The sequence below is a fragment of the Sinohyriopsis cumingii genome, chromosome 4 (assembly GCF_028554795.1).
Source record: "Sinohyriopsis cumingii isolate HCF-2022 chromosome 4, ASM2855479v2, whole genome shotgun sequence".
Classification (NCBI taxonomy): Eukaryota; Metazoa; Mollusca; class Bivalvia; order Unionida; family Unionidae; genus Sinohyriopsis; species Sinohyriopsis cumingii.
Window position 1 is genome coordinate 47976320 of NC_142964.1, and position 25793 is coordinate 48002112.

The following is a 25793-nucleotide window of genomic DNA, read 5'->3' on the forward strand; positions in this document are numbered from 1 at the left end:
GGCAAACCCTGGAAAGTACTACCACATTCGAGAGACGGTAAAGCGCTCCTCTTCAAAATTTAGAACTGCGGCTTATACGCACACGGTGAAGTTTAAAGATTTCAAGTCCGACGTACCATTAGAGAAAGCAGCAGGGTTCATCATCAAGGTGTGGGATTCTTTGTTAACCACACTGAAACGACAATGTGAAGCCAAGGAAGATGATCGCTTGAGACTTTCCATTCATCACGACAGTTTGTAGTCCCCCGTTAGGATCGATTTTAGCAGACCGTCAGAACTGTCACCTTCCAAAGTCATCGACAAGATTCAACACGTGCAACAATCTAACGACAAGTTTCACATCACGGATGGAGCAGCGACAATGCACATGACCCATTATTCTCTTCCCCAAGGGACCGGACAACGCAAAAAAAGTGTTACTGGTGGACAACTTTCGTAGCATCAAGCGTAACCTTGTTCAAATTAACAATCCTTAAGACCAGATGTGATTAGTCCATGCCAACGTGGTGGGACGAACTTATGCTGACAAGAACGACACGATAGAATGGAAACAATCTTGGAAAACAATTCAAAAATCGAACCGGACCAAACCACGAAGAAAAGCGGAATTCTTGTTACAGCAAGCAGGTGTATCCAAAGAAAAGCAAAACTTTAAGATTTCCTGGCTCCACGCTACACCTTGAAAATACGCCCTCAAGAAGTGTGCAGACCTCTGTTGTTTCGAGGCGAATATTTAAAAGACGGAAATTATATTTACGTCTATCATCAAGATGAACATTTCGATGCCATTACCAGCATCACTGCATTCCTGGGACACGGCTATTATTGCAAGAAATGTGACTATGGCTATAATAATCGAGAGCAACAAAAGTATTGTGGATCGAAATGTGAAGGATGTTTGGCCTATAAACCCTGTTAGTTCTGCCTGCTACCATTGAGTCGAATGCCTAAAACGTTTGGAATGACAGAAATGGCCAATGGCTTTTTCCGCACTTTTTCAGTACCAAAGCCAATCAACACGCAGTTCTATCCCATTTGCTTGATGCTCACTACTACGACCCCGACAACATGCGTACCGAACAACGAGAAGCTTTCTACGCTTGGTACCAGACGCACTCCTCGAAACCTATCGACTTTCACGAAGAAATGCTAAAGAATTGTCGTTCTGACGTGGATATTTTCCGGCGTTGCTGTGGAAAATTTCGAGAATTATTCATGGAGCACGCAGAGATCGATCCTTTAAAAGAAGCCTGCACCATTGCCAAAGCGTAATCTTAGTGTACCACCAACGATTCATGCCCGAAAACGCCCTGGCTGTCATCAGCCATCAACCCACCAACGTTGTCAAACGTCAGTACTCGGTCAAAGCCCTAAGCTGGCTACATTACTTGTGCGACAAGGAAGATAAATGGATTCAACATCAGCGAAACGGAGGAGGCGAAAAGATCAACGGATCGTATTCGGTGGATGGCTGGAACGTAGAAAACCCAAAGATCATGTACGAGTTTAACGGAGGCTTATTTCACGGATGTACCTCCTGCTACCCTCAACGTGGCACCAAAAATCAGTTTTTACAACGTACCATGGAAGATTTGTTCAATGTCACTTGTCATCGATGGTTGACGTTAGAACAGTGGTGGAAATGTAGGAACATGAGTACGATCACCGTTTGAAACAAATCCCGAGTTCAAACGCTTCGTGGACAGTTACAAGTTGGTGTACCCTTTGAACCCATGGGACAGTTTCAACAGAGGACGAACGATTGCCACCTGTTTGCTGTACCACGCTGACAACGAGACAGGATATGAAATCAAATACATGGACGTGTGTTCGCTATATCCATACGTGTGCAGATATTGTCGCTTTCCCACACGGCACCCACATTTGCTAACAAAACACATTGACCTGGACAACATTTGACAATACGAAGGATTGATTAAATATAAAGTCTTGCCTCTCTTGGATTTGTACCATCCAGGTTTAGCTCACGATTTCCAAAAAAAAATGATGTTACCCTTGCGCGGTACTTCTGCCGAAACGTGCATCCAAGACCGATCATGTCAGCACACTCAAGAAGAACGCGCCTTGATGGGAACGTAGGTCAACGTGGAGTTGTTCAAAGCACTGGACCTGGGATACCAACTGTTGCGGCTTACGTGACAGCCCATTAACGCTTAAAATTGTACGAAACTTTACAACTGTTAGGAGATCGCGTACTGTACTTTGACCCTTACAGATACTTTTATATCCATCGCCTGGGTCACCGTCACCCTGACATCGAAGGAGACCGTTTAGGAGCCTGGACAGAAGAACCCCCCGACGACAAGATTAAAAGTTTTGCTAGTAGCGGACCTGAAAATTACGGCTGCAAATACCCGGACCAACAAGGAGAAGTATACACCGAGTGTAAAGTGAAAGGATTGACTCTCAGTTATTGCACCAGTCGAGTGGTGAATTTAGGCGTATTGAAAGAAGCTTTGCCGTCTGGACAGGATGGAAACTTTAAAGTGACCAACTCCGAACCGCACAAGATTGTATGTTTACACACTCACCAAATCATCAGTCGGCCTTTGGAAAAAGTGTATCAAATCGTGTACCAGAAGCGAATTCGGCTTCCCAACCACTTCATTTTTCTTACGGTCACGTCCATATTGGTCAGTATATAAAAAGGGACTACATTCAAGACCGATAGTTCATTGTAACTACCAAGACCAAGCGAGAAATATGAATCCTTTTAAACACACATCATTCACGTTCAGTGATTCTAAAATGGAGTTCGATGCTGTGCATTGCGATGAGATCTTTGCCGTACGCTGTGACCTCAACGATCATGCGAACTTTGCTATGACTACTACTACTACCACTACATCTACCGTGGAAAGTGATGATGTGCCTGGCAAACCTGACGGATGCGAAAGGGATGCCACTCGTTATCATGGACTCTACTTTTTTCATTGTCAATATCAACCTCCTCGTAAGACCACGCGTCTACCACCCTACGGATGTTATCCAAAAATGAGCAGCAAACTGCTGAGGATTTCACCATACCCTCATGGAAATTGGCCTGTGAAAGGATAATATTCGTTCCCTGTGCGTTTGCCTGAATACTGCAACTTCGAAAGTCGATTCCAGATCTTCCAAGGAAAATGGCCTAAATATCTGGGAGGACCTATCCCCAAAGAATTAGCCAGATCCGGATTTTTCTACTTGGGCGAAGGGGATAAATTCAAGTGCTTCATTTGTGGTGAGTCACTACACCAGTGGGAGCAAAAAGGTTCGGCTTACCTGGAATATGCTCGATGGTCTCCGGCTCAGTAATCTCTGGATGAATATAAGAATATTCGTGGTGTGCCTGCGGAGTTGAGAGAATGCATTTACCGAGAGCTGGTGAAACTACAAGCTCAACGCAAAGAACAATTACATCCGTTACGTCTCCGATTTTGGAACCACTGGTAACTGAAGGGTATAAGAGCACTGATTCATTTCGAAGCGTTACATTGGTCAGACATTGATGAATCGCGTGAGATTCATATACTTTTGGATGCCAATGATTCTACTTACAAGGTGATCCTAATACACCGAATTCAAACGGACGAGTCAGAGTATTACCAAAATCTTTTACACCAAGAAATCTTGGTACAAGAGTAGACTTCTGTACGACGTGTGGTTTGTTAGTTAGTGACTACACAATTGGTCGTCACACTGCGAATCAACACTGTTCCTGTATTGTACACCTGTGAGTTTAAAATTAACTCATGCTATTATTTTAGCGGTCAACATCTGGTGAACGCGATTGCTGATAGATTCAATGTAGCATTTGACAAAGTATTGGCCAAACTGAACAAACCTGTTACCATCGAGTACCATATAGTGGCTCGTCGCCTACTGATGAAATTTGATGGGGAGGAAAAAATATAGGTTTTAGATTTTGCCCTGAATTGTACGACATTTTGGGTTAGGAACTCAAGATGATCAAGGATGTCAACAACATAAGAGAAATGCCAATCATTGACGACAACTCGAAATTTGTGAAACATTTTCGTTCCCCTGTAGAACGAAACCAAGAACTCAATTTGATTTTTGTGTATTCCGCAGTATTGGAGTACAATGTGGTGTGACATCTATCACGTTCACCGTAAACTTGTACATCCTGACTATTTACCAGTCAGTGAGTCGTATTTTGACACCGTCAACGTTGCTATAAAAAGAGATCTGGGACAAAATATTATAATCACCAAAGGTAAAGTCACGGTGAAGCTCCATTTTCGAAAGAAGATTCTGTAACAACTCGTAAGTCATGTATCCAGTGTACCAAGGCGTCGCTCGACAGCGAGTACATGGTTTAGGAGATATGCTGAAATCAACCCTTCGTTCGGTGGTCCCAGCTTTGAAACCGATGGTGGCAGGAGGATTGCACACTATGAAAGATGCCGCATTGACGCAAGGCAAACAAATTCTCCAAAATGTTATCATCGACAGACAAAAACCTAAAGAAGCATTATTGATAGAAGGCAAAAATGTCTTGCTGAAAAAATGACAAAGAGATTTTGGGTGGACGAGAAACGCCTATAAATGCCCTGGACGCTGCCGAGTCAGTCAGGTATTCCTGCTTCCCTGACTCTACAGCAAGGACAAGGCAAAAAGAGACGACGAAGAAAACACCCCTTCAGAAGCCTTCATACTCATAAAGCTAGAAAGACTAAGAAAAGAAGAACTGACCGAGACTTAGACGTTTTTGATTATTAAATCACAGAGACAAATATATGATGGACGGAGAGTCTTGCGTTGTTCCAAGTCGGAACTGGATTTCTTTGCCATGATACTCACCATGATGACGATGCAAGAATCCCAATTTGTCGAATTTCACCCAGTTTCATCTTTGACGAATTCAGTTCCCATCGAGTTTGAAATCAAAGGACAGCCCGAAGATTACATTGATCTTAACAGCTGTTCAAAAGTTGAAAGTCAAAGTTCTAGATAACGAAGGACAGTCTATACAGGTCGATGAGAAAGAAGGTCAGTGGATTTGTACATGAAAATCAAATTTGTCAGTAGCAGTATGTATACTTACCCTTACCGTGCCTATCTGGAAAATCTCCTGACGTACGGAATAGACGCCAAGAACACCCATCTAAATGCCTGCATGTTATGAAACCCTGACGAGACGGAACAATTTGACAAAATATCGAACGAGAATGATGGATTTGTCGAGCGACGAGACGAAATCATAAACAAGAAGAGTTCAGAATTGATGGATCGTTTGCATTTGGACATGTAGTTACAAGGGAAGAATTTGCTGAATGCCGTAGATGTACGCTTGAGACTGAATCTCAGCAGATACCGATTTCCGTTTGTTGGCTGAAGCTAATGACAATCCCAAAACCAAAATCGAGGACGGCAGGCTCTTCTTACGATGCGTGGACGTGTTACTTTAAGTGGGAAACGATATCTGTCACACTTTGAGCAGAACGACCGCCAAGTATCTGATACGACGCGTGGTAGTGAAAACCTTTACCATTCCAGGTGGACATCATTCCATGATCGTAGATCATCTGTTCCAAGGACAGTTACCCAAATGTTTAATCATTGGTATCGTCAAGGATTCGGCCTTTAACGGAGCCTTCAATAAAAATCCTTTCAACTTTCTGCACTTCGAAGTAAAGGAAAGCGACGTCAATCGTGATGTTGAAACCTTGTGTACCAGTCCTTTCCAACCTAAGTTTGGTAAAGAGATGAATTACTTGAGATCGTATTCATCCCTGTACTAAGCCACCGGACAGTTAGTAACTAGCACCTGTCACGGTTTAACGTACAACAATTATACAGGAGGCTACGCTTTCTGTCCTTTTGATTTCACTCCTGACCTAGGCAGTTACAAGGGACATTTCCACCCTATAAAATCCGGTCAGATTCCTGTGGAAATTGAGTTTGATTAAGCTCCAGACGAGACAGTGAATGTCATATTGTATGCCAAATTCGACAATACCACAGAAGTCAATAGTTTGAGAGAAGTCAGTCTAGACTATTAGAAGCTATGGAAGACTGTAATCTTTCTTCGAATGGTGGATAATCTATGGAAATGGAATGGGAAGATACCGTGGTAGTAGAAACCCATGACAAAGAGGAAGAGAACATAGTGATGAAGTCCAGATGGCCAGAATAAGAACAACGTTTAGTCTCCTGTCTTGCCAAATATCTGGCAGATTACGGAATTGATGAAGAAAGATTGCTATGGATGTAAAAACGAGTATTCCAGTCACATTCAGCACGATAAATGTCTGATGCTGAGTCATGAAGACAAACTGGACCAGTATCTGGACGAAGCTTGGAGTCTCATCTCGGAAGAAGCCGTGTTGCATTAATGGTATAAAGACTTGCGTGATCATTCCTCTCCTCCACTGATGACTCTAAAGATCTTTCACATCGAACCTCTCTTGGCTCAGAGTGTGAAGAAGAAGCGAAAAAACGGTTACTTGTCAGACATTTGCAAGCAAGACGTTCGGATTGAATTGATAACTTATCATTGCCTGTGAAGACAAAAACAAGAAAGAAAAAAAATACAAAACTGGATATCTGGGAACTTTATTACCTTTTGAATCATAGTTCATACACTGCTTCTTGTAATCATGTGTTAAAGATGAACTGCCTCATCGCAATCCTCAAGACCATCAAGCTTATGTCATCAACACGGACGACAGTAATCTTCCAGGAGCCCACAGGGTAGCCGTCTACTTTCCTAAAGAGGTTTGTGTGGAGTATTTTGATTCGTATGGATTGCCACCTTTGGAAGACGACATCATTGACTTTATGAGAAGGAATGCCCAGACGACACGATTCAATAAAGTGAAATCATAAAGTACAGATTCCATGATGTGCGGACAATATTGTGTGTATTTTCTTCAGCAACGAACTGTTGGTTATTCTTTAAAATATTTAGTGAATTATTTTGATCGTCACACATCAAGAAACAATGTCAAAGTAGATCAATGGTTTTGTGACCATTATGGTTATCTTTTGTCTTTAGCTAGGAAACGTAGTGTACATCAATGGCCCAACGACTTCCATCAGTGGAAATCTAGCTTCACTTCACAACGTTGTCAAAAATAGATTGTTATTTTTTTAAAAATGTTTGTTTTATTTTGATTGTTAATTGTTTTAATTGTTGGTTGTTAGTCATTTGCATAAAAATGTGTTTTGAAAAAATGAGTATATCGTTTGTTTCCAATTTTTATGATGATACATGCTCTTTGACTTCTCTCTATTCCTCACCCTCAAATCAAACTATCATAGTGTTTCGACTCTAAACATTGCAGGGGTGTTTTTCTGTCGCGTTTAAGCTTGAACCATATAAGCTAGGCAGTCTCTAGTCTAACCATCCATTGTTGAAACATCCTCCTATGAAGATGTGCTTAAAAAAAGCCAAGCTGAACGAAGCTTACGTGAATTTACGTCGTGTCGGACAAAGCCTGATACCGAAGCCTAAAGAGATAGAGGATATCAGAAGGTTGAAAGTGACCGAAGACCTGATAGAAGAGCTCTTCAGAAAGGAAATTAACAGGGAGAAAGAAGAATGGACGGAGAAGTACAGACGTCAGAAACAACAGAGAGAACAGAGAGAGCGGCAGCAACAACAGCATGAACAAGACAGAGGATTTGTCGACTGCCGTGTAGACACGAAAGAGTTTTTCTTCTCTTTCCGAAGAAGCAGACCTTATCCTGTGGGAAAGCCTGTCACCAGACGGGGATGCAATCTTAGACAATAAAGATTGCCATAACTCACTGTCAACAACAAGCAGTCAAAGATATACTAATTTAATTGACAATTATACGTTAGTAAGTTTAAACAAATAGAAGTGTGTCTATAAGAACTTCGTTTGTTTGACTTTGCTAGACATTCATTCATTCAGGCAGTGGACACATAGCGAGCAGAACCGGCTTACCAGGAGGGCTGTCAATGTCATAGGCGGGAAAAGCAGGAAAAGCGTGCTTTTAGGAACAGATGAAAAGAGAATGTTGCCAAGCACAGAAACCTAGAGTTTACCATGGATGAATGGAGAACTGACCTGAAAAATAAAAACAACCTCACCAGGCGAAGACAACCTAGGATACGAATTCTACAAGAACCTACAGGAAAATATGATACCATAATGCTGGACCTAATCAACACTTCCTGGAAAACCGGACAAAATCCCTAACAGGTGGAAAGAATGAATAGTTATTCCAATTTCAAAAGCAGGAAAAGACCCAACAGAAATAAACTCCTATAGGCCAATCTCCCTCACAGACCATATATGTAAAGTGACAGAACCTATGATCAACAACAGTCTTAAACATCACTTTGAATGCAAAAACCTAACTTCAAAAATTCAAAGCGGCGTTCGCAACAAAGGTCTCCTCTCGATCAGTTATTCCGGCTGGAATGGAGTGTTAAATTAGCATTTAACGCTAAAAGGAAATGCGACCGAAATATAATAGCGATTTTCCTGAATTTAGAGAAAGCTTTCGTTCTAGTGCGGACAAGTAGCCTAATCGCGAAACTAAACCACTACGGTATCAACGGCACTAGTGGATATCTACCTTCCTCACCGGTGGAGAAATTAGGACAAGAATAGGGGACCAATATTCGGACAACCACGTATTAGAAAATGACACTCCACAAGGTAGTGTCCTAAGTCCTACCCTCTTAAATATTATGATTAATGATTTGCAGCGCGCTGTTGACCTCAATAAAATACATTTATCCCAATTTGCAGACGACAGCGGTATATGGAGGGCAGAGAACCCTGCTGCATCAAAATTATAAATTAAATCTAATCGAAAATAAATCAGATTGGAAAGTGGGCTGATAAATGGGGTTGCTAAATCTCAAAAGAAAAAATCGGTAGGAATTATATTTACACATAGAACCAAGATCAAAATAAAGTACTCAATCCTATGCATTCAAAATCCACAAATTAAATTCGAAAAAGTCACCAAATCCCTAGGTATATACTTTGATTAGCATCTCAACTGGAAATAGCATATCTAGGAGCTTATTAGAAAATGTAGCCTTGACTTGAACCTCCTCAAAAACATTAAAGGATTAAACTGGGGAACAAACCAGGATACAATATTAATCATATTCAGATCATTAATGAGATCTAAGTTGGATTATGGGTGCCAGGTGTTGGCCTAGTCGAAGTAGTACCTATTAAAAAGCTAGACGACATTCATGCAAAAGGTCTCCGCATATGCACACGTGTGTATAACAACACCACAAGAGAGGAAATATAAATCTTAACAGGAGAAATCCCCCCGCTTCGTCTACGAAGAGAAGAACTATTAATAAGATATGCGTCTAGATTATCAATCCATGAAGACTCACGCCCAACCAAGACCTGTGTAGCAAAATGTAACATCTCCTTCAGACGTAAGCTAGTCCCAGGGACACCAGGAGGAAAGAAGATTCACTAATTAGCCAAACAACTTGAAACTCCAAACATACAAGCTGATTAAATCGCATACCCTGATCCCATACTATAGACATGCATCACAGTGCATATCAGTTTCAGCGCAACCAGGATTGGACCTAAAAATGACACACCGCTAGAGATGTGGTATACAATACTCTCTAACATTAAAAACTCATATCAATATTATATTAAGATTTACACCAATGGATCAAAAACAAATGATCCTATGGGAACAGCAGCCTCTATAGTAGTACTGGAAAAACATAGAGCTTGGAGCTAGAATCCCAGGTAAACGCTCTATTTACACAGAAGAATGGCTAAAATCGACAAACATTCGCAAAGAACTAATTATCAGTGACTCGCTAAGTGTCTTAAAATCACTGAAATCCGGCATCTTCACCTGTCGCGACAATTTCGTCAAAGAGACCAACCTATTACTGAGACAAATGGAAAACAAGGACAGGATAATCGAATTTATGTGGGTACCATCCCGTATCAAAATCCCAGGAAACGAAAATGCTGAGCAAACAGCTAAAAACAATCTTCAAGAAAGCAACCATATCGTACTCCAGTACAGGTGCAAATAATAATATAATATAATCAGGAATACAATTCTAGGGAAATGGCATCAGGAATGAGACCATAGTACAAAAGGTCGCACACTTTACCTCATACAAAAGGAAGTATCCACGAATATAAAAGCGCCGACTCTGACCAACAAACAAAACCAGAAAGTTATCAACAGAATTAAAGCTGGAAATACATTATTGGCCAGCAGTTTCGGAAAATATATCCATATTAACAACGTTAGAGGCGTAAATTGCCCGCATTGTCTCACCCCAGAAGATTTACACCAGGTATTTAATGAGTGCAACAAATATCAAGCACAACGGGACATCTTTAAGACAAATCAAAAACACGTAGGATCGCCAATAACCTACCCGGAATTCCTGTCGTCCAGTAACCATAACATCAATTCTACATATAATAATATCCTTTTTTCCTGAAAGAAAGTGGCAAACAAGGAAAAATTTAACCCGTTATGATCATCCTCTCACTGCACACCACTCAGAACCATAAACTATCAAATGATACAATTATAAACCCTACGATAATAAAGTAGAACTTAATCACAAACAAAACAATATATATTCCAAAAACATTTTTAAAAAGAAATAGAAATATATATTTTAAAAAATTTATTAGTATTCCTTTCCTTCTTTTTTCACTATATCCAACAATACATATACAATCTTTAAAAAGTCAGCAAGACGCTATTTACTCTGGAAATGGAATAGCCGGGGATTAAATATTAGTTAACCGGAATTAATGATTAAACTTCAACAATCTAAAATTAAACCTGATTTTATAGTCATACAAGAAACACGTATCCATCAAAAAACTAAAATATACCAAAACCCCGGGTTATTCAGCCAGCAACTTCACGATGAGAGATAATGAGCTAAGAGGGGGTGGTTTTGCCATCTTTTTCAGTGATTCACTCCCAAATACATCATTTAAACAACACCCTGTAGCCACAAAGAAACCCACATCCCTCGATTATCAATCGATACTCATCCATAGTGGGCAGTTTTTATTTCACATTTTTAATATTTATGACCCTGGCAAGCCTCATGCCGTCTCCCCCCTCTACTATGCCAAACTCATCAGCACAACAAATGAATACTTCAACGCAAATAGCAAAATATGGAGAGTAAAGCATCAAAACATTAGAGGCAAATAATCAAAGAATGGACCACCAACAATAATCTGGTCATACTTAATGATGGTACTAAAACCAGAATTTCACCAGAGGATGGATCACTATCGGCAATTGACCTAACAATTTGCACACCCAGATTAGCATCAATATCTAACTAGGAAGTAAACAGAGATACCACGTTGGGCATTTCCCCATTATTATTACCCTTATTTTTACCAACCCTGTTGCCACTTCCTCCAAAGTCTCCAAATGGAGACTGAACAAAGCCAACTGGCATTCATTAAATCCCTTGATCACCGTAACTGGATGCCAGAGAAATAAAATAAGAAAAAGAAGAAAAGAATCATTGACACGGTGAGGAGAAGGTGGAAAAACTGGAGAAAATAGAAGAAGAACCAAAGACCCATTTCAGGGCCATTGATATGCCTCGCAAAAAATTTGCTTTCTTGCCTAAAATCTTTTTTAGTCGGTTGTATAGTTGTTTGTGTGTGTATGTTGTATTTTGTGTGTTATATATGTCTATGTCCCGCCAAAATGTTCTAGGGTTTGTTCCCTCTTTATGGTACCGACTGAGGTCAGCCCCTTGCTAAATTGTTGCGAATCTTCAGTACTGTGACGTCACCTTAACTGTTCCATTTCTATTGTCCGTATATAACCCCAACCTTCTGTCCGCATATAGTCCCAAGGTGTTTTTGACTGAGATTTCCATTGTCCGTATAAATATTGTCCGTATATCGTCCCAGGGGGTTTCTGTAATGTATTTTCCCATTGTCCGTATATAATCCCCCTTCACTATTAAGGTACCTCCTCAACACTAAACTTCTTAGGCCACTTTTAGGGTCAAACCTTCCGGTAAACATCTTCTTTACACATGGGGGGGAGGTCAGCCGCTGGTGGGGTCTGAGTGGAGGATTGAATAGAGTCAGTGCTACTACGCAAACGCTCGGTAGTGGAGATTGTCCCTGGAGTGGAGATTGTCCTCATGGAATTAATCTTTGTAAGTCACTTCTCAGACAAAACTCTTATTTTTAAGGCAGTCGTTGTCAAAGTGTGAATTTGACAGTTCTCTTAACGAGATTGATGGAGTGAGGGAATCTAATAATATTTATGCGGTCGGGATTGTCGAATGACATGGATCCACACCATACCAGACCCTTATGGGGGTCCTTGATCTACCACTTGCTACAAAATACATCAAAGACAAAACTCTCGTTTCTTCATCAATCTTTGTCAAACTTCACGGTAAGCATCTTTTATAGACAGATAATGTGGGGATAGTAACTAGGAGATCTGGTTGGACCAGTACATTGACAGAAAGAGAGAGACAGACAGAATGAGAGACTATCTTTGATAACTCCTTACCCTGGCTAATATTCGCGCATGGGTTCAGAACATAAACAGCCCTACACTACCTCATGCTTTGGACTAAAATCAGTCACTGTCTCTATTTTATATTATTTATTTTCTGAAATGTTCGTCTTCAGTTCATAAAAGTAAGTTTTACAAGTTCATCTTATTTCAAAAAGCTATATTACTTAAATACTGAAGCACTGCTTGTATCAATCATGTTCCTATTGAGAAGGTTTCTACGTTGGGAATAGCCCATTTAGAGTATAATGATGGATGCATCCCAAGTAGATGTGGAGCCTGTCGGTGGATGTAAGCCCTAGACACGGTTATGTTCACAAGTTTATTCGCTATCTCTGCACATCACACAGTGGAATAGCATTACTCATTCATGTAGATTGAAAATCAGATCACGCGCTGTCGTTGGATAGCAGAATCACGAGAGAGAGAGAGAGAGAAAGAGAGAGATTATCAGTTAATTCGCAAGAACAACATCAAAATAATTCAAAGATTATTTCTTTATTAGTGTACTCTTTGATAGGAATATTTACTACATAACAGGGTGTGTTTAAATGATTAGAAAAAGTTCTTCTTTCCCGTACCAAGAAAATAATATGATATGACAACTTCAGGTATCTGGGTGCAATCACGTGGAACAAATGTTCAAGAAGTTATCATGTTGCTCAACACACGTCGTTTTAACTGTAACGTTATTATAATACACACTGTTTGTACACAGTGTCACGGGTACTATTATGGTATCAAATGTCCATAGGACAATAACAGCTTCGTGCCTAACCTATGCAACACTTGAGTTAAAGGAGGCATCTAAAGGGAGAAAACGGGATTTCGAAGTAATGAGGGAGGCTGAATTTACATTCTAGAAGACATTATTGTAGATCGATAGTAACCTTACCTTCCTTGCTTATAGAAGGAAAAAAAAACAACATTTCAATATTAACCAAGCTGAAATATAAATTCTCAAAATTATCCGAAAATATATCATATTGCAATATATCCTCATCGCCAGCTTTATCGGGCCTCTTCCTGGTTATTCTGCATAAGCAACGTGTTTCCCGTTTACACATATTTTGACTTTGTACGTATTTCTTGGCTAGCGTGGGTACGTGGGAAAGCCTGCCAGTAGCTTCTCGTGGGTCGGTGGTTCTTCCCTGGGTTTTCCAGGGTTCTTCCTCCACCAGTTATACTGGCCGCCATGTATAGCCTATCTTGTGCTGAAAAATGGCGTTAAACCCCAGATCAACAACAACAATCAACATTTTACGTATTTGTATTTTACGTTTAATACAGGTACGTGCTGCTATGCGAAATACTAAATGATTGTATTACATAGCATTTAAAGAATAATCACGTGATGTTCAGGTGACGCTTTTCGACCACAAGCACAAAAATCCTAACCTTGAACAACAGGGCAACATAATTTACACAACAAAACTTGCTCGCGCCCAATTGCATCCAGATGCATTTTCTTTTTTTTTTTCTTCTTTTTTTTTGACGACTGTGCTCCATGTTTTTTTTTTTTGTTTTTTTTTTGTTCAGTTAGTTTTATTAGCATCTCATACAACGAAGCGGAGCAGGTCTAATCTGTAACACGTAACTGATGCTAAGGTTTATTATTTATTAAAGTTTATTGATTTGTATCTGAAAATATAATTATCAGATAACAAATAACACTGCACACATATTACCGATGTTAAGAACAAAATCAATTCGTCGTATGAAAGAACCTGGTCAGATACATCAAGCCTCCATACCTGTCCTGACTGACAGTTTGTTTCTGATTGCATCTACTCAATAATTCTTGTAACTGACGCAGACAAATTTGATCGCAATACAGTAATGTAGAGTTTAAACACTTCACTGTCCTTCTTAAGGCTCCTCGACTACAGCCGATTTCATGGGCTGTTCGTCAATATGTACATAATATCTTTGTATCAAATCCTATGTTTGCATTTTGAGAATTCACACAATACAACACATCTCCAGTCGTGCTTTTTTTTTAATTTCTTGGCAACATCAGATTGTTCTTTCAGATCCAGCAACAAATCAGATGCGACTTTCTCACATTCGCTACATTGAAAGTTTCGGCTGTTTTGGTAATTTGACTCGACACAACAATTATTATCTGCCATGTTTTCTAATTTTGTTTTATCACGCATGAAATGAACAGGACGATTAATCGTCCATAACGGGTACGATACAATATTGTTAAGTCAGTGTTTAACTGCGTTACTTTCTGGGGCATTTTATATAAAAAGAGGATTGTATATTTAATTTATATTATGTGATCGATCTTTGTCCGTGATTGAGGGAAGAGTTTTGGCTTACCTGATTGTGGTCACGTGTTTAAGATATTTACTAAACATTGAGTTCAAGGTCCAACCTGGCTGACTAGTTTAGAATGTTTATATAGAGATTTGATGAGTAAATGTATCATTCATGTTTTATGATAAGTCTGTGGAATCACTTATAGTGGACTCAGATATAACTTTGGGAGAAAGTATTTATTTAAAAAAGTCATTGGAATTACAGATTGCCAAAAGACTTATTTGGACTAAATTACTACTTTGGGATTATTGACAACTCATTAAAATACATTTTGGATTATATCACCGTGGTACAGCAAGAAATTCAAGACTTTTGGGACATCAATATATTGAAGATTATTGTTAATTCATTCGGAACATTATATACTTTTGGACGTGTGATAGAACATTTAGGATTTAGGTTTATCTGGGATTTAATTCACAATACTGTAAGTGTCTTTTGAAATTAAAAAAAAAATGAAGAGCGAAACAGAAATTCAGAACTGGGAAAAGGAGAGAGAATAGAAATGCGGAGAGAGAGAGAGAGAGAGAGAGAGAGAGAGAGAGAGAGAGAGAGAGAGACGAAGATGCAGAGGGAATAGATTTTCATACCTTTCATAAAATGATAACGCAGAGGGGGTACATTAACGGTTAGACTTGATATATTTCAGCTTTGTTGGAAACTTTTAAATTAACATTAATTAATCTCTCAGAGTAATATGAGTATTTCTGTATTTTTATACTTTAGGTGCACGATTCTAATTTATCCATTGGAACATCAGTATTAAAATGGATAACAACATGACAGTCCAGAATAACCGCCTTGGTAAGTATGATGAATTCTGCAAAAACAAGAAATGTAATATGTTATCGTGATGTTATAACCACCACTCCTTCAGTACATTTGTATTATGTAAAGAAAATATAATTATCAAAAGAGAAGAAAGAAGACATAATTATCAAAAGAGAAGAAAGAACAGAACATAGAGGAAGAGATCAAGTGTGCACATCATCCTTGATAGGGCTAAAATGTAATAATAGAAAACAACCCCATTATTCCAAGCAACCTTAAAGTTTATAATTCGTAAGTGTCATATAATTATCGCCTTCTTGTTGTTTATGCTAAACTATCTAAATGAAATCAAACTAAATAGCTATCTTTAACAAACAATGATTTGACTTTAACAAGTATGTGTATTAAACGTTTGTTCATATCTGCTTCAAAAGAGAGGCGCACATTTGTATGAGTTGGATAAAAGGCCAGATGAACTATTATAAACATGTTCTATCTTTCCAATCAACATTGCGCGTGGTTACAATGCCAGAACATTTTGTTTCTTTGACAAACATATAACAAACTTATATGTATCCTTGATATGTCTTGCAAATAACTTTTCGTGATAAAACTCTGCGTAAAAATGTGGACTAAACGTTTGTTAATTTGACTTAAACTGGCAAACGGTAAGTCACATTTGTAGCAATATCATCAAACATATGTGATCATTTTGATTCAGAATTTACATTCTTGCTCGATTTTACCTTTTTTAAACTTTCGTACAAAGAATGTTTTGAAATCTCGTTATGGTTACATGGATACAGGTTGGATCCTACCTCAGTCATTCAACCAATTCCGTGTGATGTAAACAACATGTACTCTTCAAAAGAAAGGTAAAGATGCTGACTTCAAGGTAAACAGTATCAATTCATGATACATTTCCCTCAGATATGATCTAGCCAACACCTAAAATGTTTGAGGAAACCGGGGGATATGTCTGTACACGTCTTCCTTATGGGACATTTTCCGTTAATGTGGTACTGCGCTACATAGTACATACTATATAACAAAGGTAGCGTTGATTTGAAAATGTTCAACCTTTTGTTTAAGATATGAATTTGTTTTCTTTCGAAATATCCACCACGTAAACAGTATTCAACTTTACATACTAAGATTACTTATCGTAACAAATGTTAGCCTTCTCTAAGAATTGTTACGCAGTATTTCAGAGTGAAGATTGTTACAACATTCACGTAGTTACACTCAAACAAATTATTTGATAACGTTTTTAGTACGTACAGATTTGTGGCTGGTTTTGTTTTAGAGAGCCAAGTCTGAAAAGTTCTGAAATATCAGGAATTACTTTCGGTCAGGTCGATGATTCAAATTTCGAAACCATGCTCGACGATTTTAGAAAGAAATGCGCGTTAACGTCAAAGTGAACCAAACAAACCTCTGTATAATTAAAGATTACAGTTTGGGCAAGGAAACGCCTTGTTATCTCAAAGTACAAGTGCCACGTTTGCAAGGACTGAGATATGAAAAATTGTTTCCGCATAATAACTGAAGTTTACTACAAACCTTTCCAGATGGCTAGGACATGGGATACGAAAGAAACCTAACCAATTGGGGGTCAATGCTTTGAAGGTCAAGGTCAATTTAGCGAAAAATTATATCTGTTATAGAAATTGTACCTTCATCAAAGTTAATGGGTGACTTACATGATGGGGAAGAAAGTAGTATGCTGCTTTCAGGTACATGAAACCAAAGGCAAAGGACACTGGATAAAGCAGAATATGGTTTATGCATAATAGCCTAAGGTGTAGACTACGTAATTTGACAAATGTGTTTGAAGTGCTTGCACTTATAATATGGAGGTCAATTGATTTGGTGTCAAAAGGTCAAAGGTTGCTATCATTATGACAAAAGTAAAAACGCGATTTGTAGAAGAACTTGTTATTGTACAGTATTTTTCATGACCAAGTATTGTAAATGACTCGCACTTTATGCAATGAAAAGATCTATTTATTTTTGGTCTGAAGGTCAGAGGTGACTGTCATGTTGTCTAATACGAAATGAATGTTTTCTGCGCACTGAGTTTAGTATTTTAGCATTTTAAGCTTGTTATTTTAACAGCATATATATGAGACTATTAAATAAAGGGTGTGCGTTTAATCACCATAATAGGTGGTTACCAATTTCACGTGCTAATGCAGGTCATACAGACAATGTCACTTTCTCAACTGTTCGTCCTTTTTCACTAGTGATGAGGCATTATTTAATTTTTCAATAAAATTACCGCTCACATAAGTCAGCAACCACAGACTTCTACCTTTTCTGCAAAGTCTTTAAATAAATAGCATGTGAATTGGAATTTTATCATTGGATTTAAAAATTCGGGGAATGCCTATTTATGATAGTTTCCAAAATGATTTCCATCACGATGATGAAAACAATGATGATTAGGCTGATGATGACCAATATTAAGATATGGCATCATATATGCTACAACTATTTGAAACTTCCTCTCTTTGCTATCTTGACACATTTCCATTTTTCATAGGAGCAGAAATGGAAACGAATCCCAAATTACAGACGATGATAGCTGTACATCACATACTTCAAGTCGTTCTTACAGTGGTTGTCTTCGTCATGTGTGGAGCAATAATGCAATTCATAATGAGATTGTTTTTCGGTTCGGTAAGAAAAACTGCCACTAATGTTGAATAGTCAGTAACGTCTATACCTGTATTTAACTCTTATTATTACTAGTAGTAGTAATAGTAGTAGTATTTCTTTAGATACAGGGGCCCCGAGTGGCCGAGTGGTCTAAAGCGCTCTTCGTTACGGATCACTGCCATCTCACCTCTGTCTGCGGCGTTTGGAGTCTAGGATTCAGCCAATGTGGGTATGTGAGAAAGCTTGCCAGTAGCTTCTCGTGGGTCGGTGGTTCTTTCCGGTGTTTTCCCGGGTTCTTCCTCCACCATTAATACTGGCCGCCATGTATAGCCTATCGTGTGCTGAAAAATGGCGTTAAACCCCACAACAACAACAAAAAAAAAATCTTTAGATACAACTAAAACGTAGCTTTTTCAGGATGACTATGATTACAAGGACTACAATAACAAACAAATAGCAGCACAGCAACAACAACAACTACTACTACTACTACTCTGCAGCTACTACTGATACAACTACGACTGATATTTTTGCTCTTATTGCTACTATTCCATTACTACCAAAACTGCTGCAAATACTATTACTACTACTACAATCGTCATTACTATCATTGCCAATACTAAAAGTATAACCAGAAACATCATCATTGATAAATAATAACAGCAAACGTAACATTAAGCACTACTGCTATCAGCTAAACAACGACAACCACACGACACCGCCACACCTTCTGCTTTCCTCGCAAGATCACCCATCACCGATAGTTACTACACCATTACAACATTAATTGCCATCATAGGAACTACCATAAGTATTATCCTCCATCATGTTTGCTTTCTCTATCACGTCATTATTTTTAAAACGTATATTAATCTAGTAAACATCTCCTGGAAAACTACTACTAATACTTTTACTATTTTTAATTTCGTGTTTTGCGTTGATTCGTTCGTATTTTGCTACACGCATATTGCATTAATCAATGACTGAATCAGATGTATGAACGTACGTACGTACGTACGGATGTATGTATGTATGTATGTATGTAGGGTTTAACGCCATTTTTCAGCACACGATGGGCTATACATGGCAGCCAGTATTAATGGTGGAGGAAGAAACCGGGAAAACCCCGGAAAGAACCACCGACCCACGAGAAGCTACTGGAAAGCTTTCTCACATAGCCACATTGGCTGAATCCTAGACTCGAGCCCACGCAGACAGAGGTGAGATGGCAGTGATCTGTAACGGAGAGCGCTTTAGACCACTCGGCCACTCGGGGCCCCACCCCATGTATGTATGTATGTATGTATGCATGTATGTATGTATGTATGTGTCAAGGATTGTGTAAGAATCAAATGGAAATGTGATATGTATTTTATAATACCAATGATAAACATAATTAATCTTCAACTTTGTCAACCTTTTATTTTAGGCTGTTTTCGCTTTGATTTTATTCATCATCTTCTGGGTTGCATCAAAATGTAATTTCCAGGACCTGCGCAGTATTCTTGTAAGTACATAAATTTGTTGTGTGTGTGTGTGTGTGTTTGTGTGTGTGTCTCTCTGCCTGTATGTCTGTCTGTGTGGAACACGCCAAAACGACTGAGTTTTTAATTCCTTAAATATTGTCTTCGGAAATAAGGAAGAAATTATAAAATTACGGATTGAGCTGACATTAAGATGATCTTGAAATCTTGATAATTAACATCGGTTCTTTCAGACATGTCGACTCTGATTCCAATGAATTTCTCACTGGTATATTTTCACTTCAACACCATCCAGTGTGTGACGTATGTCAAGTCTGTGCTATTATTGTGATGGTATGGCTGTTGGGGGCTTGCTAAACATGCAATCATTAATATATTGCAGTACTATTACTAAATGGTGACAATACATCGTCTTTAGTACGCGACTGAAAGATTTTCGTCTGATGTATGATAATAATAATAATAATAATAATAATAATAATAAAAAATATGGCTATTGGAACAAAATTAAAATGGCCGCCAACAATTAGCAAGTTTGAGACAGTTACTTAGGATTTTTATATCGTTTTTACGATATATGGATTTGTTAGCAGTATTCGTCAACATTATTGATTTTATCATGCACTGGCCTTTGTGTTTGAATTTTGTCTTCATTTACTTGTTTTGGGGAAAAGAACAAAGAGACGTTTTATTAGTCGTGTTGCTTGACTGCTACAACCGCCTTATGCTTTGATCAAAACGTCATTAGGTTACGCTAGCCAGTCGACCTGTTTATGCTAAGATGGGCCCTCATTAACTGCATTAAATAAAATCTCACTGGCACTTCATACTAACTTGTGCAATAGACTGATCGATCGGGGACAAGATTCATTTTTACTTAAATGTAAACGGCAGCGCGAATTAACAAACTTCTTTTTTGCAAAGCCAGCCGGCGTAGAACTCGAACTAAAATTCCACTTATCTCCCTTTCACCCTTTTCTTCAAAGTAATTTGAAAATGCGACCGTTAATCTGGATAAATGAATTCAAACTCTTCTTAAATCGTCAACTTCGAAATCTGAGCAACTGCTTCCCAATGTATTATTCAACGCCCAAGCAATAGAACTACCAGAAAAGTGTGCATAAATAGCTAACTTTATCAAAGGTCAGGATATCGACGTCTTTTTCCTGACAAGTTGTTCTCACGCCACACTCGTGAGTGTGGAATTGCTATCATCGTAAAGAACTCCATAATTCGACGTCTTAACCACACTCGAACTTTCAATTTCGACCACACTTTGTTTGAACTGGTCCAAATCTCACTCCCAATGGAGCAATGGTCACTCCATTTTCATGTCGCTACCACCCTCCTCCTAGTCGAGAAAACAAGCTGGCTGAATCTCTCTGGTTCTTGAGCAATTTCCTAACCTCCTGGAGTATTACATATATTAGGTGGCAACCTGATTACGCTATGAGATTTCAACTTTCACTTTGTCTTGAAACCCATACACTTCCACACTCCTAGACTATATACACATTTTAAATTCAAACAGTCGGTTTGCCAACCCACCTCACTGTAGACTTAATTCTCCATAGACATGGTGATAATATTGTACGGTATCATCGGCGTCCCACCAGCTGGCATCAGACCACATCTGAGTACAATGCTATCCCATTGTATCCCTTCCTAACCCTCCATCCCTGTTTCTACTAAGATAAAACGCTGTATGATAAATAGAACCCAAATATTGCATGACAGTCTAGCAAACCTAACAACGTTGTTACGTACTGTATCAGTACACACTGATAAGTGCTTGACAAACTTGTCCCAGAAAGCAAGTGCAGAAAATCAATCCTAACATGTTAGGGTCTAATTTCGCACAGCTAAAAGAGAACACCGTAAGGATGAGAGGGTCTGGCTTTCCCGCAGCCTCCCTATCCATCATCATATCTGGGAAGCTACTAAGAAGAATGTCACAAATATAGTTCATGAAACACAATAAACAACCTACAGTAATAAGATCACTCAAGACTCTAGCACCAAAGAGTTCTTAAAGATGACGAACAAGCTGATGTCAATGAATCAACATCCAACGACCTTCTCTCCGGTCGACCTTCCGATCCTGTTTATAAATTTCTTCCGTCACAAAGTACATACATCAGAGATGAGCTTGACAACACAGTTTCAATAGATTCATAGTCACCATGCAGTTGTGATACATAATATCTGCGGCGACCGTTAACAGCATTTGAACCAGTCTCTATTGATTTTGTACATGCAACTGAGATGAAGACCGCTCCAAAGTCATGTGAAGTCCATCCACTTCCGATATCACTGCTGCTTGAATGTTAAGACTCAATATTGTCTTCGCTAACTGATGTTATCAATACTTCTCTATCATCCGGGCAATTAAAGTTATGTTTCAAAATTACCAGTATAAAGCCTATGTTGAAGACACATACGCATGATCATAACTATTTAAACAACATCTAATCTCCTATTCATGTCAAAAATCTTAGATTAAGTTGTTCTAATCCCAACTTGTATCTCATGTAAATTCAATTAATCTTTTTAGCAATGCACAGTCGGCATATCGCCCTCGCCATATAATTGAAACTGTTTTTCAGAATGTAGTTAACGAAATTCTCTCTGTTTTGGATGGTGGAAAGATTATAGTGCTCACCCTTATGAAGCTTGTCTGCGGCATTTGACAAAATGATGATATATTACTTCACCATTTCCAGCCTGTATTTGGTATTCACCATACTGTTCTACTATGGTTCAAGTCCTACTGAGTCAGGAGGACTTAAATTGAGTCCGTAAACCGAAAACATTCTTCCACTTGATATATGTGTTTGTGTTCCAAAGAACTCTGTTCTCGGTCCCGTTCTTTTCATTTTATATAATCAGCCGTTTCAAGTGTCATAGATCGATATCGGGTATCTCACCAGTTTTACGCTGACGACACTAACGTGTACAAATTTAGCAGTATAACGGAAGCTGAAACTTCCATCCAAGGCGTGGCGGGGTGCATTTCTAATATAAAGTCATACATGTATTATAACAAGCTGCTGCAGATGAATGAGGAAGAAACTGAAGACATCCCGATCACCTCACATTCTTTCTCATTCGTATCGTATTTTAGTAGACAATACATGGTTCTAAAAGTACAATGTATAGATGAATAAGGTACACACTTTTAAAAGAAGTCTTTTGAAAGATATCTAACGTAAGGTCAATCTGTATCTCTCCAACGTAAAGTACACCCGTCAATCATACACATGGAGAAAGAAATTAAAGGTTTAGTTATTTAACAACAGTTCAGGTATACCACTGTTTACATAACCAGGGCTGCCAGTGTGGAAATTCTGGGAAAGGCCTTTTTCTTTCAGAATTAATCCTTATGCGAAGTATAAAGCTGCAGAACGGAAGCTTATTAATTTCAAGTAGTTGCCATATACAAAACATACAATGAAATATCCACTTCTATTATAGGTATGAAAATTGTAAAATAGTCTCAGTCAGGCGTTTTCAGATTTACGGTGCAGTTTTTTAACAGAAAAATTAGACACTAGGCAATAAAACTAAGACAATTTCTTTTTAGTTTTACAATTTTTTATATATTTTTTCAGTAAAATCGCACAACAGGTCGAGCGCATTTAATCATGTTAGCAAAATATTAAAGTCTGCAAATGATATTTTTGTTATCATTTTGTGCTACTATTCACGGTTATTTAAAAAATAAATGACTACAATCAACAGTTGAAGCAGCTTAGCTTCAAGCCTAAGGACCTATCCATTCTTCTTCATATGTTTTCATTTCGAATATGTCTGCATACTAGTTCAACATTTTGAAACCACTAATGTATAGATATGGTAAAACAAAAACAAAAACTCATTCAGGCAAAAATCTCATTGCTATGACATGTCAAATTTCACTGAGACGGTCATGTTATTGCAATGAGATCGTTCGTGGCAATGAGACCCTTTGTGACAAAAGTGACTTGATGCCTTCAAATTTTTCACTTGGGAGTAGTTACTTCATTTTAGTGTTCAACTTGGTTTCATTCTGAACCTAATTACTGAGAAACCCACTTAAACACTTAAAGTTAATTAATATAGTTACATATTAGTTTAGAACTCTATAAATAGTATATTGAGTTATGAACAGAAATAATCATTGTTTGTAAAATTAATCAAATATTATGTTAAATTGGTCAAAGTCTGAAAGCTAATATAACTTGGTGAAGTTTGTATGATTTCAGACTCTAAGTCTTAAAGCTACTATAACTTGGTGATGTTTGTATGATTTCAGACTCTAAGTCTTAAAGCTACTATAACTTGGTGAAGTTTGTATGATTTCAGACTCTAAATTGCTATAAATTTATTCCACTTTTTTAAACAAAGAGTTTCAGTTTGTTCTTTGCTTTTCTTGTTTCTTTTTTAGGTTTGTTTGTTTTTTATTGTGGGTGGTTGTTTTGGTTTTTTGTTTTGTTTTGTATTACTGTCAAACTGTAATAATAACTAACATAATTATGATAAACTGTTTTTATATAAACATATCAAAACGAACTTCGGCATCGAATATTATTTCAACTTTTTCTTGCTGAACCTTAAAGATAGACCAGGTTTGACAAAACTCTCAGTGTCTTATAATTTGAGAATGGAAACTGGGATATGTGGAACAAAAGAATTAATATATTGTATGTCATGTGACAGCCAAACTATTGACGAATATCATTTGCATTTTGGTGCATCCAGTATTCACTAACATTCATGAAGCATAATTAGAAGTCCTTTTCGAATAAACCATCCATGCATCAGTATATTTAGCGTACGATGTTGGAAATAAGAAAGGGATTATTATCTTTTCAGTAATTTGCTATAACTGTTACAATTGAACTGAATTGAATTGAACAAAATTTCTGGAGATGACTTGTACCTCAAAATGTATTTGATGTATCGATTTGTTGTTAATCATACTTTTTTTTTTGCATATTTTATCCTATTTTAGGTACATTTTAACCCTATCCTCAGCACGATGTGGTTCACCGCGGCTTTTCCATTTTTTGTGCTTAGCGTCACGCCCAGCGGATTGTTCATATTTTTGGCCGTTATTACTGGCTTCATGAGCTTCAGCTCGGCGATTTTTGCGGTTTACGGAATCTGGAGGTGTGCCCGAAATGTTGCCATCAAAGCCAGATATGCCCAACACGAACACTTCAATGGACTTCTTTAATACTAAAGTGTTTGTGTTGTTCAAACGCCATTTGAAACTATAAATATCTTTAGATAGAAAGGAAGTTTATCAACAAAGACACCAATGCTGGTATGTAAATGTTTCTATGTAGTTTCAGTAATAATATAGAAATATAGATTTTCTTTATTTTTCATATTTTAGTAACTTTTAAAAAAAGAGATTCTCCACAGTAACGATAGATCTTTGTAAAGATAACACTCTTATAACTCATTTTAGGTATACTGTAAACACATACATGTTTAATGTGTAATATTGTATTCTTAATTTACATTACTTTAATTTTCACACTTGTTTATATATATATATATATTGAGTTCATTGTTGTGATGCCATTACATGTTTTCTTTATCATGGATTGTAATAAAATAATGTTGTATTCCTCTGAAAGAAAATCTGTTTTCTAAGGATAAATATAGGTGAATTAGTCCCTTCGGCGATGACGAACTATTACTGCGTTCACTACATAACAAGGCGGGAGCTGTAATAACCATTCAGGAATGTCGGTATTGCTCTCAAGTGGAATATAGCTATACGTAAACTTTGTTCAAAGTTATAACTTGAGTTACTTTAAGGCACACTTATAAGTTGCTCAACGTTTCTACTTTGATGTTATGACTAGGTTCAAAAGGTCTACAGTAAAACCAATTGCATTCCGTTCTTTTGTTCCAATTAAACCCCCAATCAACGAATGTACCTGACCAATCAAATATGCCAATTCTCCACAACCTTGTTATGTCTCCATTGTAAACCATTGGTCTTTTGGTAGC

At 38.0% G+C, this 25793-nt stretch overlaps 1 protein-coding gene across 2 annotated transcripts in view; it reads left to right on the plus strand.

Moving 5' to 3' along the window:
• The window catches only part of LOC149801114 (uncharacterized), a 226401-nt gene extending 200890 nt beyond the window's left edge, over window positions 1–25511 (plus strand). Inside the window, exons 2-5 of one of the 2 annotated variants that reach the window (XM_089954270.1) lie at window positions 15598–15675; window positions 18188–18324; window positions 19733–19810; window positions 24781–25506. In XM_089954270.1, the coding sequence (XP_089810396.1) occupies window positions 15639–15675; window positions 18188–18324; window positions 19733–19810; window positions 24781–25005 (477 nt within the window). In that variant the 5' untranslated portion in view covers window positions 15598–15638 and the 3' untranslated portion in view covers window positions 25006–25506. Of the gene's footprint in view, window positions 1–15490; window positions 15676–18187; window positions 18325–19732; window positions 19811–24780 lie in introns of those variants that run through there. The other variant, XM_089954271.1, reaches the window with a different exon arrangement.
• Window positions 25512–25793: the final 282 nt, after the last annotated feature.